Here is a 25,531-nt window from a genome sequence, read left to right as displayed (position 1 = left end):
TGTGATTCTAGGCAGTTTACTTTTTTTATAAAATAATATTACAGTGAAATAATTAATACATTGCTTTCTAAAAGTCAATCATAAACTGTATTTTAGACAAAAAAATTATCTAAGATGTTATAATAAATACAATGAATTCCTAATTTCCTCTTTTATGTTTATCTGCATAAAGAAATGCCAGATAATGTAGTTTAACACTGGACAATATAAAAAGTCCAATTCAAAAATCTCATTTAAAGTAACTGTAGATTACTTTGTCAAAGCTTTAACATATCATATGTTAATATAATTGTATTCGTACGATGTGCACAATTATATATGAAGTGACAGTGCAGAAAAGTGAGTAGCTGGGATCAGTGTGTTCTTGGGGCATAGGAATTGCACAGCATTTCCTCAACTCAGTGTAACGAAGCCTCATCTATTTACGAAAACAATCTACATTTTAAAATATTCATACATCTCTGACCCAACTACATACAAGGAATGTTACACACTGTTGTACAAGTCAAACTGAGCTAATTCAAGTTTCATTTTATTAGAAAGATGAAAATGCTGACAGAGGAAAGACAGAATTTATTCTAAATCTAAGTTTTAAATGTCTTTCAATGAACAGTTTTATGTCGATCTTTACATAGAAACAGACTTCAACTTTATTAATTCCTTTCCTCGATATACAAATAATGGTAAATGAGTTGGAAAAAGTTTTTAAATTGATTTTAAAACAGGCCAAAAAGAAGGGATTGCTACATAATTGTATGTTGCTGTGATAATTATCTACTGAGTCTGTAACAAACAGAATTCTCTGACAAAGAAGAAAATTCAAGTTCTCTGCTCCATTAAAAATAATTACTCGGTGATGTTGCACAAAGCTGGACCAGCCAGCTAGAAGTAATTGCATTCTGATCTTCTATTCCACGTTATAAGGTTATCTACTTTTAAACTGCAACATCACACAATAATAATTTGCAATGAAAGGCACAATATTGTAAATTTTTTATACAGCCTTGGAAATGTTCAAACCACAAATTAACGTAATAATTAATTACTGTTAAATTATAGTCTTAATACTTGTTACTTAAATACGTGGGGTTTCCTGTGACACTGACACAATTAAAAGAGTTTGATTTCAATTCTGATAACCTAATTCAATCACTGTTAAATTTTCGGTAAACTTTGGTTAGTTCTTGTTGGAACATTGGCCAGATTTTGCAGATCGTCTAAAGATTTCTTTGCAGCTGACGATATATCATCCATAGACTTTCGTGCTGTCATAGTAATATCATCAATGGACTTCTTTGTCTGTGAAAGAAGTTCGTCAGTGCTTTTAACTGCAGAGTTGGTAATTTCTTTCACTTCAGCATCAATTTTGTCAATAACCCACTCAATTGCTTGTCTTCCCTGCAAGTAAAACAATACACAATACATAAGAAAATACAAATGAGACTCAATGATTGATCTGATCTAATATCATACACATCATATCAATACCTTACATCACACTTGGGTCATACACTTTACCATGAAAGTTTGAATATATATACAAAATCATCATCATCGGCTCAACAGCCCAAAACGGGCCACAGCCTTCCTCAAAACTGATTTCCAGTCGTCCCTATCTCTGGCAACCTGCCACCAATTCCTGATCCCCAACCATTTCACATTCTCCTCGACCCCATCCATCCATCTTAGTCTCGATCTCCCAACATTTCTTCTATTCTCCACTCAGCTTTCCATTATCCTCCTCACCATATCCCCTCTCTCCTTCCTCTGAACATGTCCAGCCATATGTATAAAATGGATTCTGCTTATTCCCTGCATAACAGACTTAATTCACATTGTTACAGCTTCTAGGGTGCTATGCATAGACATTTCACTAGGCTGCGCTACGAGCATGCTAAACTAGCCCTGGCTATAGACTGATTACTGGTACAGGATTCATATCATATCATATCGCTAACACTAGTTTATGAATACGAAAAACGTTAGTTCGCTGATCATCCACTGGAAGCCCGCGCTAAGAATGTCTATGAATACGGCCCCTAGTGTCTTAATGACAAGCTGCTAATTGTAAATATCTTACTGTATGTCAGAATATAAAATAATACAGTATCATGCAAATAAATCCGAAAATAACAATTTTCAGCATTTTCTTTGATTGTTGGTCTACCAGCTGCACATTCTTGCCTAATTGAGTTCTGTAAGAGTCCTCCCTGACGAGTCGGTACAGTAGCAGTGCAACATTTGTCAGAACAATGTTTTTTTTTAATTGGTTATTTAACGACGCTGTATCAACTCTGAGGTTATTTAGCGTCAATGAGACTGGTGATAGAAAGATGATATTTGGCGAGATGAGGCCGAGGATTCGCCATAGATTACCTGGCATTCACCTTACGGTTGGGAAAAACCTTGGAAAACCTCCAACCAGGTAATCAGCCCACGCGGGGATCGAACCTGCGCCCGAGCGTAACTTCAGATCGGCAGACAAGCGCTTTAACCAATTGAGCCATGCCGGTGGCTGAACAATGTTGTACCGCACTGGACTCCCTCACGGTACGGCATGTGTGTGGCATACATGTGTTTTCTCTGCATCACTCCATTGCTCATTTTTTAAATTCTCAGTAGTTACTGAACTTTCTAAAAATCTAAAGGCCATGTAGAAGTGCGATTTTTATCTATATTAAACAAATGTGATTTATTATTTTTATAATTACACATTTTTAATAACTCGTTTATAGCAATACTTCTGTTAACGTATCTACAGAAACATATGTATGTATGTATGTATGTATATATATAAAATGAATCGGTCGGAGCTAAAAGGAACTAAATCAAAATATGCAGTTTTGGGTTATGCAACAATTTGAACAACGGATGTAATTCGCATCGAACGGTGAAAGAAGGAACTAAGACTTTTAAATATTCTTTTGTCTTCTATAACATAAGAATATAATATTTGTGTTATTAGTGGAATTTTTTTGCTTCTCCTGAAAAGTTGTGAAAAGTGACTTAGTTCCTTTTAGCTCCGACTGATTATATATATGCAAATCTAGCTTTCAGGTAAAGCTCCCCGTGAAGCAGACTTGAATAATTTCAAGGGAAAAATTGTTCTAGGGCCGGGTATCGATCCCGAGACCTTTGGCTGAACGCACAGTTGGTTTGTGTCTGATTCATGAAAATAGATGAGCTCATGCCTATAAGAGAGACTTGGACAGCCCTGACCACGTGCAGAATGACCTTGAGGAGAAAGGAGACGAGCAGACGAACCACAACCTGAACCACTCTCCTCATCAAAAGACGGGTTTGCGGCTTTATCAGCGATAGATAGTGTTATCTGTCTGAATGGTGCCAACGAACATGTAAAAAGGTCTTCAATGTAACCCAGATCTTCATTTCACAGCACTACAACAGTAGTTTGAAACAGATATCGCTCGATTTTTAATTTAAATCTCAGTGAATTGGAAATTAGAGGTGAGGTGACATCTCATTCACTTTTTTTTTTCATTTTTTAATTGATCTTTACCCATAATTACATCGGCAAACTAACTTTACTATCTTTGGTCTTATCAATTTTCAGACAGCTTTCCCTCCTCCTGCTTTGGATAATTCGAAATTGCGTAATTTAAAGAGAGAGAGAGAGAGAGAGAGAGAGAGGGAGGGAGAGAGAGAGAGTATGAGTGAGTGAGTGTGTGTGTGTGTGTGTGTGTGTGGTTCCAAGCACTTAAAACTGAGGTAAGTTGGTATCACAGATTATCTACCATTCGCCTTATAGTTGGGGAAAACCTCGAAAAAACACAACCAGGTAATCTGCCCAAGTGGGAATCCATGCCCGAGTGTAGTTCCAGATCAGAAGGCAAGTGTCTCTGCCAACTGAGTCTCAACAGTGGTTTTCTTTATAGTATCAAAGTCCAAAGTCATTACACAGTTGAAATGCAAACCTCACTTAGGTAACTGCACTGTAAAATATTTTATTCATTTTAACTAGAATAGTGTTCAATTTAATTGAAAATAGTGTCCCTATTTGAATGGGGAATTATCATTTGAAAACTAAAGTGAATATGGGGATTTAACAGGATAGCATCTTGCCTCTTTATATGAAGTGATTACATTTTTTGCATGAAATATGATTTTCATTATGTTTGACACGGCATGAAAATATCAATGTGCAGAAATATATACTAGGGCTGGATAAAAAGTAATGGCAACAGTCCGATATTTCTGGCATGGCTTTATTCACAGGGGTACAACATTTACATACCGTCTATATAGTTGCTCCCCTTATTTATTACCTTTTACCAAATGTTTGGAAGGCGTTGTACACCATCAGCTCGTCCATCTTTGTTGATGTTCCTTATTGACTGCCCTATAGCATGGATAAGTTCATCTCTGGTATTGTACCGGGTCCCTCGCAGTGGTTCTTTCACTTTGGTGAAAAGATTGTAATCGCACGGACTCATATCGGGTGAGTACGGTGGATGATCCAGAATCTCCCATTGCCAGCGGCGCAAGAGGTCCTTGACAGCAGCAGCGGTGTGACTCCTTGCATTATCATGAAGAATGATGGGATTCTGTACCACCAAGTGTCGTCATTTTCTCCTGAGGGCTGGACGAAGGTGGTGCTGCAGGAATCTGCAGTAGTAATCCGCGTTTGCCGTCTGCCTTGAAGGTACAGCGTGGTACAGTATTACCACATCAATGAACATCACCTTCACAACACTTTCTGTAGGGCACACTTTCTTCGAACGAGAAGAACCTGGATGCTTCCATTCATTTGATTGGCGTTTCAAGTTTGGTTGGTTCGTATGAGCGAGCCCAGGTTTCGTCCATAGTGACAATTCGTCCAACTAAGTCGTCATCTTTCCTTTGGTACCAGTCCAACAAGGCCTGTGCGACTGCATAGCGATGCCATTGTTAAACCTCGGAAATTTCATGGGGTATCCAATGCCCTGTAATTATGCGGTAACCCAGAATGTCTTGCAGAATGTGGAGCACAGTTTTGTGACATACTCAGACTTCCGCTGCTAACTCACGCGGAGTCCATCGGCGATCAGCATCCAACAGGGAAGCAAGGAGATGAACTGTGTTGTCCTCCACGCGGGGTCGTCCTGTATAGAGGTTGTCCTGAACGGCATCCCTGCCTTTCCGGAATGCTTTAACCCATCGTGTTGCTGTGCAGTATGGCAACGCTGCATCGGCACATGCTTCACGCAGTTCCTGAAAACATTATTGTGCGCTACGACCTGGTGTCACTTCAATTTTGATCCAGAAACGTTGCTCTAGTTTTGAAAACGTGGTCTCAGGGCGCTCGCACTATCCCTATAAAAGTCAACGTTCTACACACTGCAGTAGATTGACAGAGTATTGTCGCTGCTGGCTGCACTAACTCATCTAACAGTCCTTGTTCATGTCCACACAGCTGGCAGCTCTCGAACGCACATCGTCACATGACAGCAGTGTTGCCATAACTTTTTATCCAACCTATGTATATATATTTTTTAAGAACTACATATTGGCTCCATCATAAAAGAAAATAAGAAAAAAAAAGACCTACCTAGTTTCATCCTTGACAAAGGCTATCAATATGAGTCTCTATTCTTGGCATTCCAAATTGAGGGGGGGGGGGGGGAGAAAAAACAATGTAGTTACCTTTCCTGCATTGAGTGAAATTTTGTTAGCGAGAAGGTCTTCCACATAGTTATTCAGCGGTACTCCTTTTACCGTTACAACTGCTTCTTGCTTCAGCAAAGTTTTGCTGGGATCCTGAGGGTGAGGTGCGTAACTGACAGTCTCGTCTACTGCTATGTAGCGGCAAAATGTTAGCTGAAAGAATATTTTAATAAATAAAAAAAAAAGCACATATTTTTAACAATACATCATTTTAATCGACATAATAATTCTTTATTTATACTGGCAGAGTTAAGGCCATAGGGCCTTCTCTTACACTCTACCAGGTCACAAAGTATACAAGCAGTTAAAATTTAACAAAAAGTTAAAGAACAGAATACTAACATATTACAAAAATAATAATAATAATAATAATAATAATAATAATAATAATAATAATAATAATAATAGCATAATAAAATCGACACTAAACAACATGAAAATAATACCATAATAGAAAAAAAAAAGAAAGTAAAATACATTGGAATATAGTGAAAGCAACTCATTTAGTACAAATGGTTAATATGGAAAAAGGATAGGAAGAATATATCAAAATGGAATGTAATAAAATAATAATAAAAAATAAAATAAATACGAAAATTAAATAAAATTCATGATAAAAAGGCTATGATAATAAATTCATCGGCTGATAAAGAGAACAAAAAGGGGAAAGGAAGGAAAAAGAAATATATAGCCTATATTTTTACAAAACTATGGCAGAGAAAAGGGCTTATAACTGAAAGGAATGTAATTCAAAAAGTGCAATTTTAATTTATTTTTGAAACTAGACAATGTCCGACAGTCTCTGACATGTTGTGGTAGAGAGTTCCAGAGATGAGCTGCAGAGACCGTGAAAGATGAAGAGTAGAAGGATGTTCTGTGTTTAGGAATGGAGAGTGTGATACGGTGTTGTGAGCGAGTATCTATTTCGTGATATGAGGACAAATGTTGAAAACGAGAAGCTAGGTAGCTAGGGTTAGAGGTTTGAAGAATATTGAAGAGTAAAGTGAGAGAGTGAATAGTTCTTTGCTCCTTGAGGTGGGCCCAGGACAGCATATTCATACAACATAATTTAAAGAATGTATCTTTGTTGTTTATCAAGCTCATATTACAACAGTGTGTGTCACCACACACGCACAAAAAAAAAAAATACACAGATATTAAGAACTAAAAGAGAGAATACTCACATTTCTAGTCTTCAGGATCATATGCCTTGTATTGGGATTCACTTCAGAGCGTTCACTAGCATAACAAACACTAGTTGATCCAACAATCTGAAATAATAATAATAATAATAATAATAATAATAATAATAATAATAATTAGTGCGTCAAATCACAATTGAGAACAACACTGCACAGAACATAGTGAAAATCAAGGCTACTTCACCTATTAATGTTCATTCAAGGCAATATTACTCGTTTATTTCAATAAATTATGATAATTGCTGTACAAATGTAATTGTAGAAATACTACATTTAAGTTTCCAAAATGAAATGGCAAATGGACCCATTTTGTACTACATTGTTATTTTCTTTTTAAACAGAAAATTGCATAGAGAAGCAATTAAAATAGTAATGGATAATGACAAAAAGTACTTTTTAAAAGACTGGCACAGCAATTGAACAAATCATACATATTTAGTTTTTATTTTATTGGGTTATTTTACGACGCTGTATCAACATCTAGGTTATTTAGCGTCTGAATGATATGAAGGTGATAATGCCGGTGAAATGAGTCCGAGGTCCAGCACCGAAAGTTACCCAGCATTTACTCGTATTGGATTGAGGGAAAACCCAATCATACATATGTTGGGGCACAAGTAAGCACTACGTTTACAAAGTATCTTTGTCTTGCCCAACACAACACGACCTCATTGTCATTTCTTCTCTATCAAACTACCAGTTTTGCATTAACGTGTTTCAGGTAGGCTAATTTATGTTCTAAAATTTGTGCTTTTAGATGTGTACTTAAGGAATATCTTTTCAATTAAAAATCATTGCAACCAAACAAAATTATGCTTAACATATTAATTATGTTTAATTTCGAGAAGACATTTAGCTGTCTTTCAAAGATTACTTTTTGTAACAATATCTTTCTCAAAATGCCAAATATCGTTAAATCATAAAAACTGGAATAAGAATGTTGAATTAAACTTTCTAACATAAAAAACAGGCCTTCTCTTCCACATCACCAGAAATATGTACATGTACAAAAATTTCAACTCAGAAGTGAAGTAATTAAGAATGTTCAATTATGCAAAACATACGAGTAAGTTACATACAAAACTAGAACAGCACAATTACAGCAACACAAAAAAAAAAATGCAAAATATTAATATGTATACTGAATTTTCATAATTTTAAGATTTTATAGTTTTACAACATCTAATTGAAGTACAGGTAAGCTAAGAACAAATTAATATTTTGTCAGAAAGTATTTTCCTTATAAACACTCACGACCTCTCGACAACTCCCAGATTCTGTAACATTTTAGGTTCCCATGGTGATGTGTTCAAAAGCAGACTTTTGGGTACCTATTTCATCATGTGCTAGAACTTTAACATAGCTCCAACGACTCTGAACTACACAGAGTTTACATCTTCAGATAAAATTAGTACTCTTTTGGGTCCAATGTGACTGGCTACTCCAAACAACTGGGCCCAACAAAGTAGGTGACCCTTCATAGAGACACATTCCAGAGTTTCGAAACATCTGGATTACATTAGAAGCAGCTAGCTGAGGAAAGCTAAATGACGCAACAATCAATTGCGTGACATTGACCTACCAATCAATATTTAATTAGAAACAAGATACTGTATATACTACCACTCTTAAATTATGTAACAACCACTTACGTTTCTCGTGTTTCTTATAACAGAGAACTAGTCAAAATTGAATTGTGTGTAATTGCACTTCATTCTAATACAATGTTTAATTTTTTATTTTATTGGGTTATTTTACGATGCTGTATCAACATCTTAGGTTATTTAGCGTCTGAATGAAATGAAGGTGATAATGCCAGTGAAATGACTCCGGGGTCCAGCACCAAAAGTTACCCAGTATTTGCTCGTATTGGGTTGAGGGAAAACCCCGGAAAAAACCTCAACCAGGTAACTTGCCCTGACCAGGATTCGAACCCGGGCCACCTGGTTTTGCGGCCAGACGCGCTGACCGTTACTCCACAGGTGTGGACTAATACAATGTTTAACAAAATAGCAAATACAACAAAAGCCTTCCTCCTTCAAATGAAAACTGTAAAACATATGGCTAAATAAATATTATTATAAACATGCATATTAAAAAGTACCCTTTTTAAATTTAAATTTAGATATAGTGTGTATATATACTTACGGTTCACTCCCATATATATATATATATATACGAACCTTACGGTTCATATGTGTGAGGGTGAAACGTAAGTAATGTCATTCATTTCAGAGGTTATTCTTTGAGATATTTCAAACAAAAAAGTTTAATACAATTTTGCTCGTTTTTGCTTCCTTTTCGAGATAAAAATGGCTTTATATGAAAAATTTCATAGGATGTTTTGGGAAAGCCATTAATCTAATTCCCCATATGCTTAGTCAATTTAGGGGAGCAGTGTATTATGAGAATAAATGCCTGAAAGAATTTCAGTTTTGTCCTTTAAATGTGTAGAAATTTGAAATGTGTGTGTGTGTATATGTGTGTGTGTGTGTGGGGGGGGGGGGTGAAACGTAAGTAATGTCATTAATTTCAGGGGTTATTCTTTGAGATATTTCAAACAAAAACCGTTTAATACAATTTTGCTCGTTTTTGCTTCCTTTTCGAGATAAAAATGGCTTTATATGAAACATTTCATAGGATGTTTTGGGAAGCCATTAATTTAATTCCCCATATGCTTTGTCAATTTAGGAGAGCAGTGTATTATAAGAATAAATGCCTGAAAGAATTTTAGTTTTGTCCTTTAAATGTGTAGAAATTTGATCCAAACAAATGTAACTTTTCGTTCAGAAAAGGAATTTTAAAATGTTTAAATATATATATATATATATATATATATATATATTATACACATAAGTAGATAAAACGTACGTACGCACGCACGCACACACACAAAGCATATATTGCATTCAGATACTCTGATAATGGGAAGAATTTATTTCCTAAGATGGAATTTATTGTTATCGATGATAGGACATATGCAGATAATTATTAATAGAGTTTAATTTTAACGTAAGAAAGAAATGTGGGTAAATTTTACCTGAAGCTCCCTCATTCAGGACAAGAGTTTTTATGTGCTATAAATATACGAAATGAGACTTCTAGCTTAAGGCTACTCTCTTTCTGAAGGAAGAAATGATGATATTTACTGTATTGGTACTACAAATTGATTACCTTTAATCAGGTTTGTTCCTGTGATAGCTGTATCTAATGGTAAGCTAACCACTTGACCAACAAGGATAACTTAATTAAGACAAATGTAGTCAACAACACACTGAAGCATGATCTATGTTAAGTCCAACTGCTCTACACTTGTACCCAGGCTGTTGTAACCTTGCACTTGGCAGTTATTTGCGTTGGCAACCCTTTCTATGAAAAAGTTCAATACTGTGCAATAGCCTTCTGAATGGAATCTCTGCGGTGGCTGAATGATCAGACCTTCAGACTGTCACGCAGGCGGCCAGGTTCGATTCCGGTTTTTCACTGAAAAAATCTATAGTGACATTTGTGGTGGACAAGGTCGCAGTTGGGGTTTTTCTCGGGGTTCTCCCATTTTCCCCCAAATTAGGCATTTACATCATTCTGTCACCATTTCTCCATTTCGTTATCATCCTGTGGCATTCCCTGAACGCCGGCTGGTGATGCATGGAGCGTGCTGGTCTAGGGACGAGTGGGGTTGTCTGCTCGAAACCTGAGCACACAGAGAACCTTAGTGTGGTCAGCCGGTGTGGGTTTGGGAATGCGTCACCAGAGGGTCAGCGCAATAGATTTTAACAGGTCGCAGTGTTGGGCCATAGTGCTCCCCTCCGTTAAATTCAATTCAATTCAGCCTTCTAAACAAGTCAGAATGTAATATTTTCTATCAACTGCTACTGCTGCTATGCAGAGCATTTCTGTGTTGCCAGTTTGCTACATGCTGTGTTACATGTTACTACCACGTGCTTAGTTTGTGTTGGTATTATAAAGTTATAAATAAATGTGCAAGTATCGTCGTCAGTAGTATCCGTCCTATTCATCCAAGACTTCGTATGAGACTTGAAAGCAATATAAAATGGACGTATAATGAGTTGCTAGCCCAGAAGGGTTTAATGTGGAATCAGAATAACTTCCAAAAGCCATGCTTCAATATCGGGAAGAGATCTTCAGGCCATCCAAAAAGAAAGGTGGACCGAGAAAGACTCACTGACAAACAAACGTTCTGATGGGGGCAGATAAAAAGAGTTAATTTTTTTTCTTCCACCATGTTAATAATGTCAAAAGAAGTGCTGATACAAATTTTGGCCACTCGACCGCAATTACGAGGGCCGTAAAAAAATAAATTCGCCAGGGGCCGTTAACAAAAAGAAAAAATTCATTGGACAAATTTATTGGAACGGACACAGCAATTGTTGAGCTATTTTTCAACATATTTTACACGGGAATTGAGACATTTCTCATATCATGGGATCGACAGAGAGAGGTGCGGACCCAGTCAAACGTTGGTTCCGATCTGGGGCGGCTGATTTCTACGACACAAAAATTGATCCCATGGTATGACAAATGTCTCAGTTCCAGTGGGGGATATGTTGACAAATAGCGCAACAACTGCTGCATCTGTTTCAATAAATATTTCCATGAAATTGTGCTTTTTTCTATAAACGGCCCCTAGGGAAAATCACTTTCTGGACGGTCTCGTAATTGCGGTCAAATGGCCAAAATTTGTATAAGCACTTCTTTTGACATTATTAACATGGTGGAAGAAAAAAATTTAACTTTTTTATCTGCCCCCATTAGAACGTTTGCTTGTGAGACCGTAACGGGCCTTGGGCCTTATACTTGTTTGGATGATGATGATGATGATAAATAAATTTGTAGTGCTGCTGTGAAATATCGCAAAAGAAACTGATAACTCAAGTAATTAGAATTCTTTGCGTAAAGTCAAGACGTCAGAATTGGTGCTAAGGATTCGTCAATTTTACGAGCAGGAGAAGGAATTTGTCCGTATATATGGGCGTTCCTCCATTCCTGCAGATAATGTAATACAGTGGACATCAAAAACTTACGATCTTTCCAAGGGGACAGTAATAAAGAACGGAGTTACGTAATAATTAGTGTAATTACCATTTGAATTAACGGTACAGAATAGTAAACTCTGCGTAAGTGAAATCAGCTGTTGACTAGTGAGCACTGTGACAGCATTGCACCTCTCTACCAACATTACGCAAAGCTGTCAGGTGCAAGGTTAAAACGGTCTGGGAATAAAAACATTCACACATATGTACAGTCTTAGAAAAAAGCTTTGTCGCACAGATACTTTATCGTACATGATCAGAGGACGAGCGCCCTGGCTCACAAGAGGAATAGTTGAGGTAATGTTTCGTTGTATGTTTGATCATGCGCACTGCCTCCTTTCTTGGACTTATACAATATCTGTGAAACAAAATTATTTTCTAAGACTGTATATATTTGTTCAAAAAAGTATTCAAAGAAATTTATTTATTTTAATCTAATGAAGGGTACACTGTAAAATAAAATCACTGTTTCTTTTGTCTCAATGAATAATTTCCATTAGGGCTTTACAGTATCTTAATTCTTCTGACAAGCTAAGATGTGAAAAGCTGGACATGTTTGGAGGTGTTTGTCCATGTCATCAGGTGAGTTGCATAGTATGCAGGCTGAAGTTGGCACTAATTCAAAGTGAAGAAGATATTTTGCAAGGCAATTATATCCAGTAACGAGGCGGAATATCAGTCATGTAGGTCCATCTAGTGCAGTGGTCATCAGCACTCGCTGAAATGTGCAACAGGGATGCGGTGACATCCCATGTGCACCATCGTGCAGCAGGGAGAGATAGAGAGCATACCTGCTAGCAGCAAGAGACGCTAGCCCCAGTGTGCTCTGTGTTGACGACCCCTGATCTAGTGTATTTAGGACTGCAGTCTTCTAGTGTTTTTGCTGTGTAGGCCGTCTTCTAATTTCTGAATAAGAGTATCTATAGTTTTTGTTTTACTATTACTTTTCGAGACTGATATAAGGCTTTTTGAGTGATTTGTAGCAAGGAAGAGCACCGCCTGCCCATTACCATGAATTTGGCAGTGACTTGGGATCCAATATAATGTAATGAAATGATTTTGGTTTCTTTCGTAAGTTGATTAAATAATTAATTTTTCGACAGTTGTGTATTTCTATAGATGCAGGAGAGGAGGTTAAAGTGATTGACTTAGTTAGCTATTTTTGAATCTGAGAGTATCACAGCATAGTGAATTTTCTTAAATGTAGGATGAACTCCAATAATGCTAATCTGATAGTCTCAATTTATTCATCATAAGCCAAAAGATTTTGTCCAACTGGTGTGTAAAAAAATACTCAGAGTTTGCCGTTCACCGCCCCCCCCCCTCCTCCAGCTCCTATGTTTACACGATTTTGCATTTTAGACCCATCTGTATAGATATGAAGCCATTTATCTTCTTGGTATCTAATGACGGTTTTAAGATCAAGCCGTCTTAAGCACTCACTATTTATCCAGCTTTGAATAATAGGTTGTTCAAGCTTCAACAGCAGCATGATATTCATATCATATGGATTTTGCTGTTGCTGTAATGGCTGATTGAAATTTTGAATATTATATTTCATTTTTCATATTTATAACCATTTGGATGAATCCTTGTCGAATTTGACGAAATTTTTTGTTGTTATGGTTTCTGTTACAGCAATCATCCATGGGTTTAAAATGAGTCTATGATCAATAAGGCTTATATGTGTAATATTAATTTTCTTTCATAGAATCACACAAATTGTTAGAGTATACTTTGTCCTCGTGGCAAACTTCTAATGAGGAAAGTTTCTTGTAAAAAAATACAGTACATAGCTGCAAAATAAAACAACTATTATATGCATTCACCCATACAATAAAGAACATAAATCTACACCAGCAATGACTTTAACCTTCAATCTAAATTTAAGTTACAAATTATGTAACAGAACTGTAACACTTAACTGCCAAAAGTCTTCCTGGAGATGAATGCCAAGTTTACGAGTATTTATAGTTCGATTTGCTAAGAGTTACTATATTATTTTGAAAATACCAAATGTATAAGTCGTTTTCTGCTATTCAGTTGCTTTACACAGGAACCTAAATGTAAAATTAACTGCTTCAGCGATACTAACACCCTCACTTTCCATTAGCTGTTAATGACATTTCATTTATATTTTACATTTACAAAATGTGGTATGGTACAATTTAATAGTGATCAGTCATAACTTCGATATTATAACAAAAGATATGCTAACAACTGTGATCACAAAACATGACCTACACAATTTTTATTTTTACATTGGATGGTGATCCAGATTTTAAGTAGATTAGAGACCCACTTGAAGGGAAGCAACTCTTGACCCAATATCTTAAAATAAATGGAAATACAAGTTCGTGAAAAATATCACGTTTTATCCCAGCATTTCCAAAACAACAACGAGATTAGTACAGTATCATCGACGAATACATTCGTAATTAACTGGTCCTCTATTCAATCTTGCACATACAATGGAGAGGAAGAATATGTCAACATTTGGAGTTCCATAAATAATTATTATAGATAAATGCCATTCTAAGCTTTTGTATTTAGTAAACTATAGTATTTCTAAATTTTTATGTAGACCTAGTTATTTAACTTATTTCCGGTTCCGTATTAACGTAATAATTGAAATAATTTTAATTTTGTATGTCAATCATATTATTATAGTCTATTACTTCGCCTAACTTTCTTTTATTATTATTTCCTCAGATATAGCAAAATAACTATAAAATCAAAGTCACATTTCTAAATAAATCATCTTAAAAAATACAAAAGCACTCACAATACTACTTCATGTTCAGAAACTCACATTAAGCCTGACCTAACCTATGTGCAGGTTTTGTCTCATGAAGCAGGCACAGACTGCGGTTGTACATCTGTAAATAATCCCATAAGTTATGCAGACGGACACTAAGAGAATAGGAGAGAACAATGGATTTCTTTATAACTTGATATTTTACTTATATAAAATAGACCCTAATTTTGCTGTCAAAATCGACGTATGGTTAAAGTTAGTGGACCTATGTAATTTCGCATATTGCCATTACAATAAATTTCTGCATTATGTACCCGGGATTACAAACATATGGGTACGACTAAAACAAGACTATTTTTTACCACTTCGAAGTAACATAATGACTAACCTAATTCAATTAATATGAGAGACAGATTTAAATAAATACAGAAATGCGAAGTATATACTGTACAAGAATTCAATTCCCAATTTTATACTTTGAATTCATCTGCGAAGTCTTTCTGATAACGAAATACTAGAATGGTGTATTGCATAATAATAATAATAATAATAATAATAATAATAATAATAATAATAATAATAATAATAATAATAATAATAATAATAATAATAACAATAATTATTATTATTATTATTTATTTATTTACTTATATTTAATGTGCTTTACAACAGCCAGTGGCCAATTATAGTTCAGCACAAAGAATATAACAAAAACATTAGCAATAATTTACAATAAAAGTACAAAGAAATAATTAAATTAATGGCACTTAAATAAAATGATAATTATAAATGAAATAATGGAATCATAAATGAAGAATGGAATCATATAAAATAGTATTACAAAGATATACAAGATTATAATAAGATGATAATGACATTGAATGGACGGAATAAAATAATAATAATAATAATAATAATAATAATAATAATAATAATATCATTCATAGCACTACAGCCCTTTAAGGACCCAGACCGATCATGCCTAACTGAATGTCATTGTCAGATTGCGAAACACGCGGTATTATAAACCACCAAGGTCATTTCAGACATGGTTTGACCTAGGAAAGCAAGAGTATAGTGTGCAAGGCCGAAACGAACCCAAGGTCCGGTATCCAGTACAAATGACTTTTAAGGAACCCGCAAATTCATTGCCGCCCTCACATAAGCCCGCCATCGGTCCCTATCCTGAGCAAGATTAATCCAGTCTCTATCATCATATCCCATCTCTCTCAAATCCATTTTAATCTTATCTTCCCATCTACGTCTCGGCCTCCCCGAAGGTCTTTTTCCGTTCGGCCTCTCAACTAAGACTATATGCATTTGTGGATTCGCCCATACGTGCTACATGCCCTGCCCATCTCAAACGTCTACATTTAATGTTTCTAGTCTAATTATGTCAGGTGAATAATACAATGCGTGCAGTTCTGCGTTGTGTAACTTTCTCCATTCTCCTGTAACATCATCCCTTTTAGTCCCAAATATTTTCCTAAGAACTTTATTCTCAAACACCTTTAACTCCTGTTCCTCTCTCAAAGTGAGAGTCCAAGTTTCACAACCATACAGAACAACCAGTAATATAACTGTTTTATAAATTCTAACTTTCAGATTTTTTGACAGCAGACTAGATGAGAAAAGCTTCTCAACCAAATAATAACAGGCATTTCCCATATTTACTCTGCGTTTAATTTCCTCCCGAGTGTCACTTATATTTGTTACTGTTGCTGCAAGGTATTTTAATTTTTTCACTTCTTCGAAGGATAAATTTCCAATTTTTATATTTCCATTTCGTACAATATTCTGGTCACGAGACATAATCATATACTTCGTCTTTTCGAGGTTTAGTTCCAAACCTATCGCTTTACTTGCTTCAAGTAAAATTTTCGTGTTTTCCCGAATAGTTTGTGGATTTTCTCCTAACATATTCACGTCATCCACATAGACAAGAAGCTGATGTAACCCATTAAATTCCGAACCCTCTTTGTTATTCTGAACTTTCCTAATGACATATTCTAGAGCGAAATAAAAAAGTAACGGAGATAGTGCGTCTCCTTGTTTTAGCCCGCAGTGAATTGGAAAATCATCAGACAGAAGATGGCCTATACGAACTCTGCTGTAAGTTTCGGTACTTATATACGAACTTAAATTGATTTGGCATGGCGTGTAATTACAAAATCCTAATATAGCCTGCTGATTCCAATTATCACAAGTGAAAATACCTCAAAATCCATTACATGTAAACCATGAGACAATAATAATGTTTTACCAGTCTCCAAGTTCGGAATTGATTGCAACTTCAAGCGGCATAGGGGTTATCAATTGTGTTTTTTTTTTCTGACAAAATACATTCCACAGTTTTTGTCCCTGGCACACGAGCGGGATGATGCACGTGTCTCGTAAGTGTACGTAAGAATGAATGACCGGAATGCAGCTTGAAGTGTCACAAGCTAAGAAAGTGTCCTTGAATATATACAATATTGGACTTAATCCAAAATCCACACATGACGCTTCACGCTCATTTCTTACGCAACCGATAACGTAAGAATGAATACCGGGTACTGTGGATCAAAGTTTAAAGAGAAAATTGGACTGGCAATGTATGTTACACGATGTAGGTATATAATATGTGTGAATTACCAGTAATTTCGTTGTCGACAATATACTGTAATTAAATGCCGATTAATTTTCCACCTAAACATGAAACTGCATATAAACACGTTACGTAGATTCGAAAATAAATCTGAACTAAACCGAACATGCTCATGTGGACGAAGAAAATTATCTGTATAATGTAATCCTAACATAATCCACAAAAATACTATAATACTTAAAAAAACTTATTTCGAGATTTTCACCAACATATGTTTTTTCAGCTTCCCTAACATAACCAATGATTTTGATGTCCTATGTACTCACATGTATGAAAACAATATCGAATGTCTATACCACTGTGTGCCCTCTTACGTGATTAACTACACACCGACTTATTTAAAGTTACGGTACTCAGGTCCGTTCTGTTTTCTTTATAGCCTACTATTATTCCTACAACCAAAATCTAGAAAATTCCACAAATAAAACGACAGTTCTTGGATTTTTGAGTATAGAACACTTGAAAACAAAATGCCTGTTAAGAATGAAATCCTAGATTAAGTTAATAATTTTACTGTAATTATTTGGGTTGCAACAGCTTCAAATAAAGGGTGTGTACTATACGCAGTAACATGAGCTGCTACAAGGAAGTCAAAAGGAGAATAGCAATGGCAAAGCAAAATTTTGATAGAAAAAGGGACATCTTCTGCGGACCTGTGGAGAATGAACTAAGGAAGAGACTAATAAAGTGCTTTGTATGGAATTGTATGGGGCAGAAACGTCGACTTTACGACGAAGTGAAGATAAGCGACCATATGATAGACGACATTAAGATATATGGATCATATGCAGAGACTAAGAGGAAGTCAGAAAAGAGGAAAGATTGGAGAATGCTGGGTTTGCAGTAAAAGACCTACCCTTGGACAGAAAAGTATGAATGAATGAATCTGGGTTGCAACGTCTCATATCAGACAGAATTCAAATGATGTGGAAATTAAAGTAACAAATTCTTACAGCTTACTGATACAACTAAGCATACCATATTAAAGAATGTGAGAAAAACTATTCTAAAACCCTACAAAGCATTGGTCATGCCAACATTTCTCTATAGAGCTAAAAACTGTGTGCTAACAACTCAACAATGACGATGAACTGATGCAGCAGAAATGAAGCTATTGAGACACTTAGCATTCTACACTATAAATAACCATATGAGAAGTGAAAGTGGAATTAGTGACATTCTAAAAACTATGATAATTATAGATCAAAATGGTATAGATACCCAATTACAACACCAACCCATAGGAACCAGAATACCTAACGAAAGTTGTCACTGCCATTTTATAAGAACATACAATCCATAATATGTTAAAGATTTCAGAATTGTCTCTACGCTGGAATCCTCTACTTTTCCATTCCTCTTCTGAAATGTGTAACTTGCAATGAAATGTAACAGCCCAAACATAGTTCATCAGGCAACTGATGGTTTCTTACCAAAGGAATTGGAGCTTGATTCTCGGAACTTTTCCACTCTTCATACTCGTTGTATACAACTATTTACACATACTTATAATGCTTAGAATGAATGATGCCAAAATGTATAAATTATGTACTGGTAAGTATAAACTGAAATGATTACTAGTATTGCTTACAGCTAGAATGTTAATTTCATCATACCAGTACATGACAAATTTTGTCACATACACAAAATGTCGTATGTACCATTTACATATTTTATTACGACTTTACTAGTAAAGCATTGGTGCTGGGAATGTGGGAGTAACGAGAGTTCCTATGAAGACCAGACTCACGTAGTAATGTTCCATTGGATTAATAACAGTAGTTCGAAGCACCTAGCCCAAGAAAACTAACCAGAAACGGGTGGAGTGGAACTGGTATGCCTAGGGAAGAGTGCAAGGATTTGTCCGTACACCAGCACTGCCTGACAACAGATTTTGTTATGTAGAGGTTGGAGTGGGACAGATCTTCGTAGGAACTCAATGTATATCGGTATGCAATACTTCAGGGAAATTATGGTAGAAGGGTACAAGGGTCGAAATTTGGCGAAGTGACGACATTGTTGTGTAAGATGGTGGCGAACAGATGATTAACTGTTGAGCATTACATGAATATTAAGTTGTTTTTCATGTAATTAAAGCATGTATAAGAGATATTTCCATATTTACTTCAGTACATACTGTGATCAAAGAGAAAGATGCAATTTCTGATGTTTCTAGCCAAAGAGTGACGTTGCAACTAAACAGCATCCCCCTTTTTTTCACCCTGATGGCAGACAGTCAATTGAAGAGCAGATGGGTGGACGGGCAGGCAGAAAGCACAGAAGTAAAGTTAGGGAATATATATATATATATATATATATATATATATATATATATGTGTGACGTCATGTCCACTTCATGTGTGGTGCCAGAAAGAAGAGTGATATATCCAGTTCCCATTAGCTGAGAGATTTGGGGAGCAGATGGAAATTCAAAAATATACATTAAGGTACAGTCACACGTCGCTACTTTTGCAGCGCTGCAGTACAAAAAACTCCGCAACTCTTGTACTGCGACGTGTGAACAACGGTGCAACCCGAAAAGTAGCGGCTGCCGAACCTGCTGCCCACTACTTTTCCATGCTGCACGCAGCATTTTTGATATCGGTTTTGTTGAAACTTTTGCTGCGGTTGCAACCAGTGTTACCACCCAAATGTGCCAATGATACTTTTATTGTTTGGATATATTTTAATGTTAAATGTGATGAAAATAAATTATTTGTAACAGTTATTAAATACACAACACAGTTTGAGCATAATTGTTGACGATATAATTCATTTTTTAAATTTTCCGTAGCGTAGTTCCAAACAGGAGGGTTTCCAACATTGATTACGTGAATATACTGTTGGTTATCATTTAAGTATATAGGCGTTTTTAAAAGCTTTATAGTAAAAATAATGTCAATTTCTGAATACTAGATAGGACAGAAAAGCAAATAATAGATAAGGAAGCTTTCACATGAGTTTCTTAATAATGCGAACAGTCCACACCTGTGGAGTAACGGCTAGCACGCCTGGCCGCGAAACCAGGTGGCCCGGGTTCGATTCCTGGTCGGGGCAAGTTACCTGGTTGAGGTTTTTTCCAGGGCTTTCCCTCAACCCAATATGAGCAAATGCTGGGTAACTTTCGGTGCTGGACCCTGGACTCATTTCACTGGCATTATCACCTTCATTTCATTCAGACGCTAAATAACCTGAGCTGTTGATAAAGCGTCGTAAAATAACCTACTAAAAAAAAATTATGCGAACATAACAACAAAATGTATATTGAGAAGTCAACACAGATTGAAATCTGCAGCATGACTGCGGCTGCAAAAGTAGTGCCTTGTGTGTGAACAGACTCGCAACCTCCAGTTGCAACTTTTGCAGCACTTGGGTTGCGCAGCACGAAAAGTAGCGTGCAGCACGCTACTTTTGGCTTATGTGTGAACACGACACGCAACTTTTGCAGCTGCAGTACAAAAGTTGCGCTGCAAAAGTAGCGATGTGTGACCATACCTTTACAGAGCTTTCAGAAGTTGCTTCTTTCCTTGTGACCACAATAATAGATTCTCTAGCCGTAAACAGTATGGCAAAGTTAAGAGTTCTGTATTGGAGGAAAAGTGACAAAGTGAAGAGTGAGTGCTAAGTTACACAGCCATGCTACGGAACAATTTCATCTCCAAACTCTCAGCAACAGATCTCCCAATACAGAAAATAGGCTAGTTAATACAGAATGGAGCATGTTCACATATTATGGACATAGTTCTTGACTACCTATGAGAAACATTTGGTGTATATATGTCAAATCAGTTTCCAGAACGTCTTAAGTATAATGGAGGCAGAATGTGGTTCCCACCACAGCTCGGAGATTAATCCATGGGACTTTTCCTGTGGAGTTTCCTTAAAGCGACAAGGGAGCATCTCCAGGAGGTGGTGACAAAATAGTGATTACGCTGAACATGTTATCCATTAGACAATTTTCTACATTTCAACGAGTCATTTGATATAAATTCTGCACCAATATTTTCGTGAATAAATGTGTTAGACATAAAACAAATGGTATGATTTTTGTGTGCTATGTAGCCTACTTTTCTCATTTTTTTTAGTCAGTTAACACCAGCGTATGCAGAATTTTGTCGAAGGGCAAGAGAGGGGGTATTATTAAAATTGTTTACAATCTACTGTATCGGTATTTTAAATGTTGTGTATTATTATTATTATTATTATTATTATTATTATCATCAGTGGCGGCCAAAGGCCATTCTGTCAAGTGGGGCACAACCTTAATGATGAACCCTGAAAATTAAAAACATATATAACCAATTTATGTGCACTAACCTTTCTAATTTTTGTAGATGAGCTCCATTTTTCGGTTCTTTCTGCGAGCAAAAACCTCTATAACTCTATTGTTGAAGTTCGGAATAGAATGTACCATCTTTCTCTCAATTGAGAGCACTGCTACGCCCAGAGGAAAGTTAAATGGAAATCTAAGTGTAATTCACAGAAATGTATTCTCACTCGTTCGTACTCACAGATCACGCAACTGCCTGCCTTCTTACTATCGCAGCACAGTTGAAAACTGTAGTGTGCACTGAAGGCGGCAAAACACCTGCCAAGATTCTCTATTGTCAGTGACAAAGCTTTTTGAGAACTGCCAACTCCATGTATTGTAATGTAAACGTTCTTTTTTGGATACATGGAAGCATAACGTTTACAGGGAGCATTAACAACATAACTGTGACAAATGAAAATATATATATATATATACACATATACACACACACACACACACACACACACGTGATTTATACAATGAGTCGAGCTTCTAAATTAGTAAACTTACATTTTAACGTTTTTCATGTCAAGTTTAGCTGTAAAATGTCGTCTGCTATACAGCAAGTATCAACACCCCTAAAAATGGCACGCAGCTAATTGGACAGTTCCTAAACTAAAGAGACTTCGTGAGCATGGCAAATACAGTGCCCAAAGCACACGGTCTGAGGCAAAGAGCTCTGTTTTCCTACAACTCACACCCCTATCCCTTCCTCGTCCATCGCTGGGCAAGAGAAGCGACAGCCCATTTTATTACCTGTTCAGAAAACTTGGGTTTCGTAGACTACTACAGATTCTAAAAACATTAGTAGCAATGAAAATGTGAAACTCTTTAAGTTATTATTTCATAATGCAATTAAATTGTATTATAATATAGTCATAATACGATAATAAAAATCACTGGGAGGGCACGTGCCCATGTGCCCCTTAATAAAAGCCGGCCCTGATTATTATTATTATTATTATTAAAATATGAACTGTCGTTCGATCCCAGGTGGTGACAGGATTTTTTCTCGTTGCCAAACTTTCAGAACGGCCCCAAGGTTCACTCAGCCTTCTATAAAATTGAGTACCGGATCTTTCCCGGGGGTAAAAGGCGGTCAGAGCATGGTGCCGACCACACCACCTCATTCTAGTGCCGAGGTCATGGAAAGCAAGGGGCTCTACCTCCATGTCCCCCAAGTGCCTTCATGGCATGTTACGGGGATACCTTTACCTTCATATGCAAAAAAAAAAAAAAAAAAAAAAAAGTTAAACAATAAAGTCGGAACTCAAACTAACGAAGAGGTGAATATCACTCTTAAAATAGGTTTAAAATCGTCAATGCACAATATTTAACATCTGCACTGCAGAACTGTCAAAACAACTTTTAATATATTACACAACAAGTTAAATTTCATATTATGTCGGCTTCATTTTAATTCTAGGCGAAAGATCTCTCTATAATAAAGGTAGCATTGTTATAATTTGAACGTGCCGCAGCACCAAGGACAGGGATTACACTGAAGGAGGGGTAGGAGGACTATGCCTTATGTCGATGTAGATGAATATTCAAATCTAAATATGTATTTATTTTTTAAGTTGGGGGGAGGGGTTCAAACCCGGTAACCCCCCTTGAGTATGCCCCTGCACCTCAGTATCAAGCACTTGGTTATTTTGCGTCAATGGAACTGATGATAGTGAGATGGTATTTGGCCAGATGAGGCTGCCGAGAATTAGCTACAGAATTCCTGACATTCGCCTCACCCTTGGGGGAAGACATCAGAAAAGTCCCAACCAGGCAACAAGCACAAGCGGGAATCGAACCCACACTCAAGTGCAGCTCTGAATCAGCAGGCAAACAAGCGCTACTTCCTGAGCTGTGGTGTGGCTCTCTGTACTTTTTCTATTCTGCAACAATAAATAGTGTGCATTGCTATTTCTTACCAGCATCTCTGGGTTTATGGACAATTACTCATTACCTCATAAAACTGAGGAGAAAGAAATTTCGCTACACTTTCATCATTTTCAAAAAGCATTATTATCATTATCACGATGCTTATGATGTCTCAACTATAAGACCTACTGAAGGTAGATAATGTTAAAGACTAAATCTTTACTATAGCATTACCAAAGGAAGGAGAATAGCAAGGACCCACCATGACAGACATTATGGGATAGCATGTGAGAGAGAAGTTTTGGTGAGATAGTGACAATTTTGTGTGTATGCAAGGCATGCCAGAAGCCGGAACTACCCTAACCTAATCTAAACTACCCAAACCTAACCTGTCACTGATTCGACCTTACGAAAATTCGCCATTTCTCAATGTAATGAAACACACGGAAATGAGATGTACCGATATGTATTGCCCCTCTCTGTCGCCTACCCTTCTTGAAGGAGCAATCCTGCCTGCCCGCATCTCTCCACTAGCCTCCACTTTCACAGCAACTTTTCATGGGCGTGCTTCCGTACAGGGGCAGTGGTATTTCCTCCAAGGTTAGAGCCCAGTTTAGGTGTGCGTGTGTGTGTATTAATCTAAAAAAAATGTCATATAAACATGCGTCCTATTCTCAATATTTTGTAGCCTCTAATTTTCGATTAATACACACACACACACACACACACACACACACACCTAAACTGGGTTCTAACCTTAGAGCAAATGCCTCTGCCCCTGTACGGAAGTGCGCCCAAATTATTTCTTTAAATTGTTCCTTCATAAAAAAATAATTCCTGTTTATTACATAGTGCTTAAAGACTGTTACTGTCACTAAGCGAAATTCCAAAATGCTGAAGATTATTTTGCATATGAATGAAACCATACAGAACATGAACTTCAGCTGTGCTATGCAATACACAGTAAAAAAAGATGAGAATTTGACCAAAGTGTGAATATACTGAATTAACGTTAATAGTTCTCACCCGTTCACCTTACAAGAATTATATGTTACAAGGTTGTGACAGTTACAAGGCCAATCACAAGGTTATAAAGAACGCTCGTTATGTTACGGTAATGTCTAGAATAGAGAGACGTACGATGGTGTTCAGATTTGAAAATAGGCCTACATTGTTACATGAAAGCAACAAAAGCTGTAAAACAAATTCAAGATTCCTGTAATTCTGCTGTAAGTGCAAATTCCAATCCCTTCAAGCAATCATAAGTAGATAAAAAGTTTACTTACGGATTGGGCCCATCGTGGGAAGCCCCACTTGGAGCTGACAAGTCTATGTGTGTGTAGAACTCCATCAACAACTTTTCTGTCAACTACATCTGTACCTATAACGGCTGGATTCATAGGATTCGGATATTTTCTCCAAGCAGCCTGCGCCACTGTCTCCCATGGATGACTGAAATACAATTATTAAACGACTGATAATATAACATCCATTCTTGGTTTGTATAAATTGCAAAAAACATAGCCTACTTATGTTATGCCTGTTACAACTCGAAATCACATAGCCTACTGAGCATAATGTTAATTCTATACTATTAAGTGCTTCCTTATCGGATCAAAAAAATTCTAACCTATTAATAAACTCTTTAAACAGAAATGACTCAACCAATGCTTTCGTAGAAACCTGAAAGCTCTTACGAACATTATAATTTACAATACTATAAGTAATTTAAAATATTTTTGGATGTTTTTAAATGATAACCACTTTCCATACATACCATGCACCCTTTCATTCATACACATCTTTTATGGTAAAATTACATAAAACACCTAATTATGGTTCACATAATTGTAATAACGTACTTAAATGTATGTTCAGACGTCCAGATTTTCATGATTTAGTTAATCAATGTAGTTCTACACAACTCCCTCAACAGCTACAGATAGGGCTTCCACTTCCACGAATCTTCACCGAATATAAATGAAAGAACTTATCGACTAGTACAGTCACACTTATCGGTTT

At 36.4% G+C, this 25,531-nt stretch overlaps 1 protein-coding gene across 1 annotated transcript; it reads right to left on the bottom strand.

Moving 5' to 3' along the window:
* Positions 1 to 25,531, bottom strand: slmo (PRELI domain containing slowmo). Its single transcript, XM_069842207.1, has 5 exons — positions 25,372 to 25,531; positions 24,796 to 24,961; positions 6,849 to 6,935; positions 5,644 to 5,817; positions 1 to 1,398 (listed from the first exon to the last, which is right to left on the bottom strand). Exons 1-5 carry the CDS (start codon positions 25,401 to 25,403, stop codon positions 1,156 to 1,158), a joined length of 702 nt encoding a protein of 233 aa, XP_069698308.1. The 5' UTR covers positions 25,404 to 25,531; the 3' UTR covers positions 1 to 1,155.

This window comes from Periplaneta americana, chromosome 12, assembly GCF_040183065.1.
Source record: "Periplaneta americana isolate PAMFEO1 chromosome 12, P.americana_PAMFEO1_priV1, whole genome shotgun sequence".
NCBI classification, from domain to species: domain Eukaryota; kingdom Metazoa; phylum Arthropoda; class Insecta; order Blattodea; family Blattidae; genus Periplaneta; species Periplaneta americana.
Note: the sequence above shows the minus strand (reverse complement) of the source record. Positions and strands in the feature narration are given on the sequence as shown.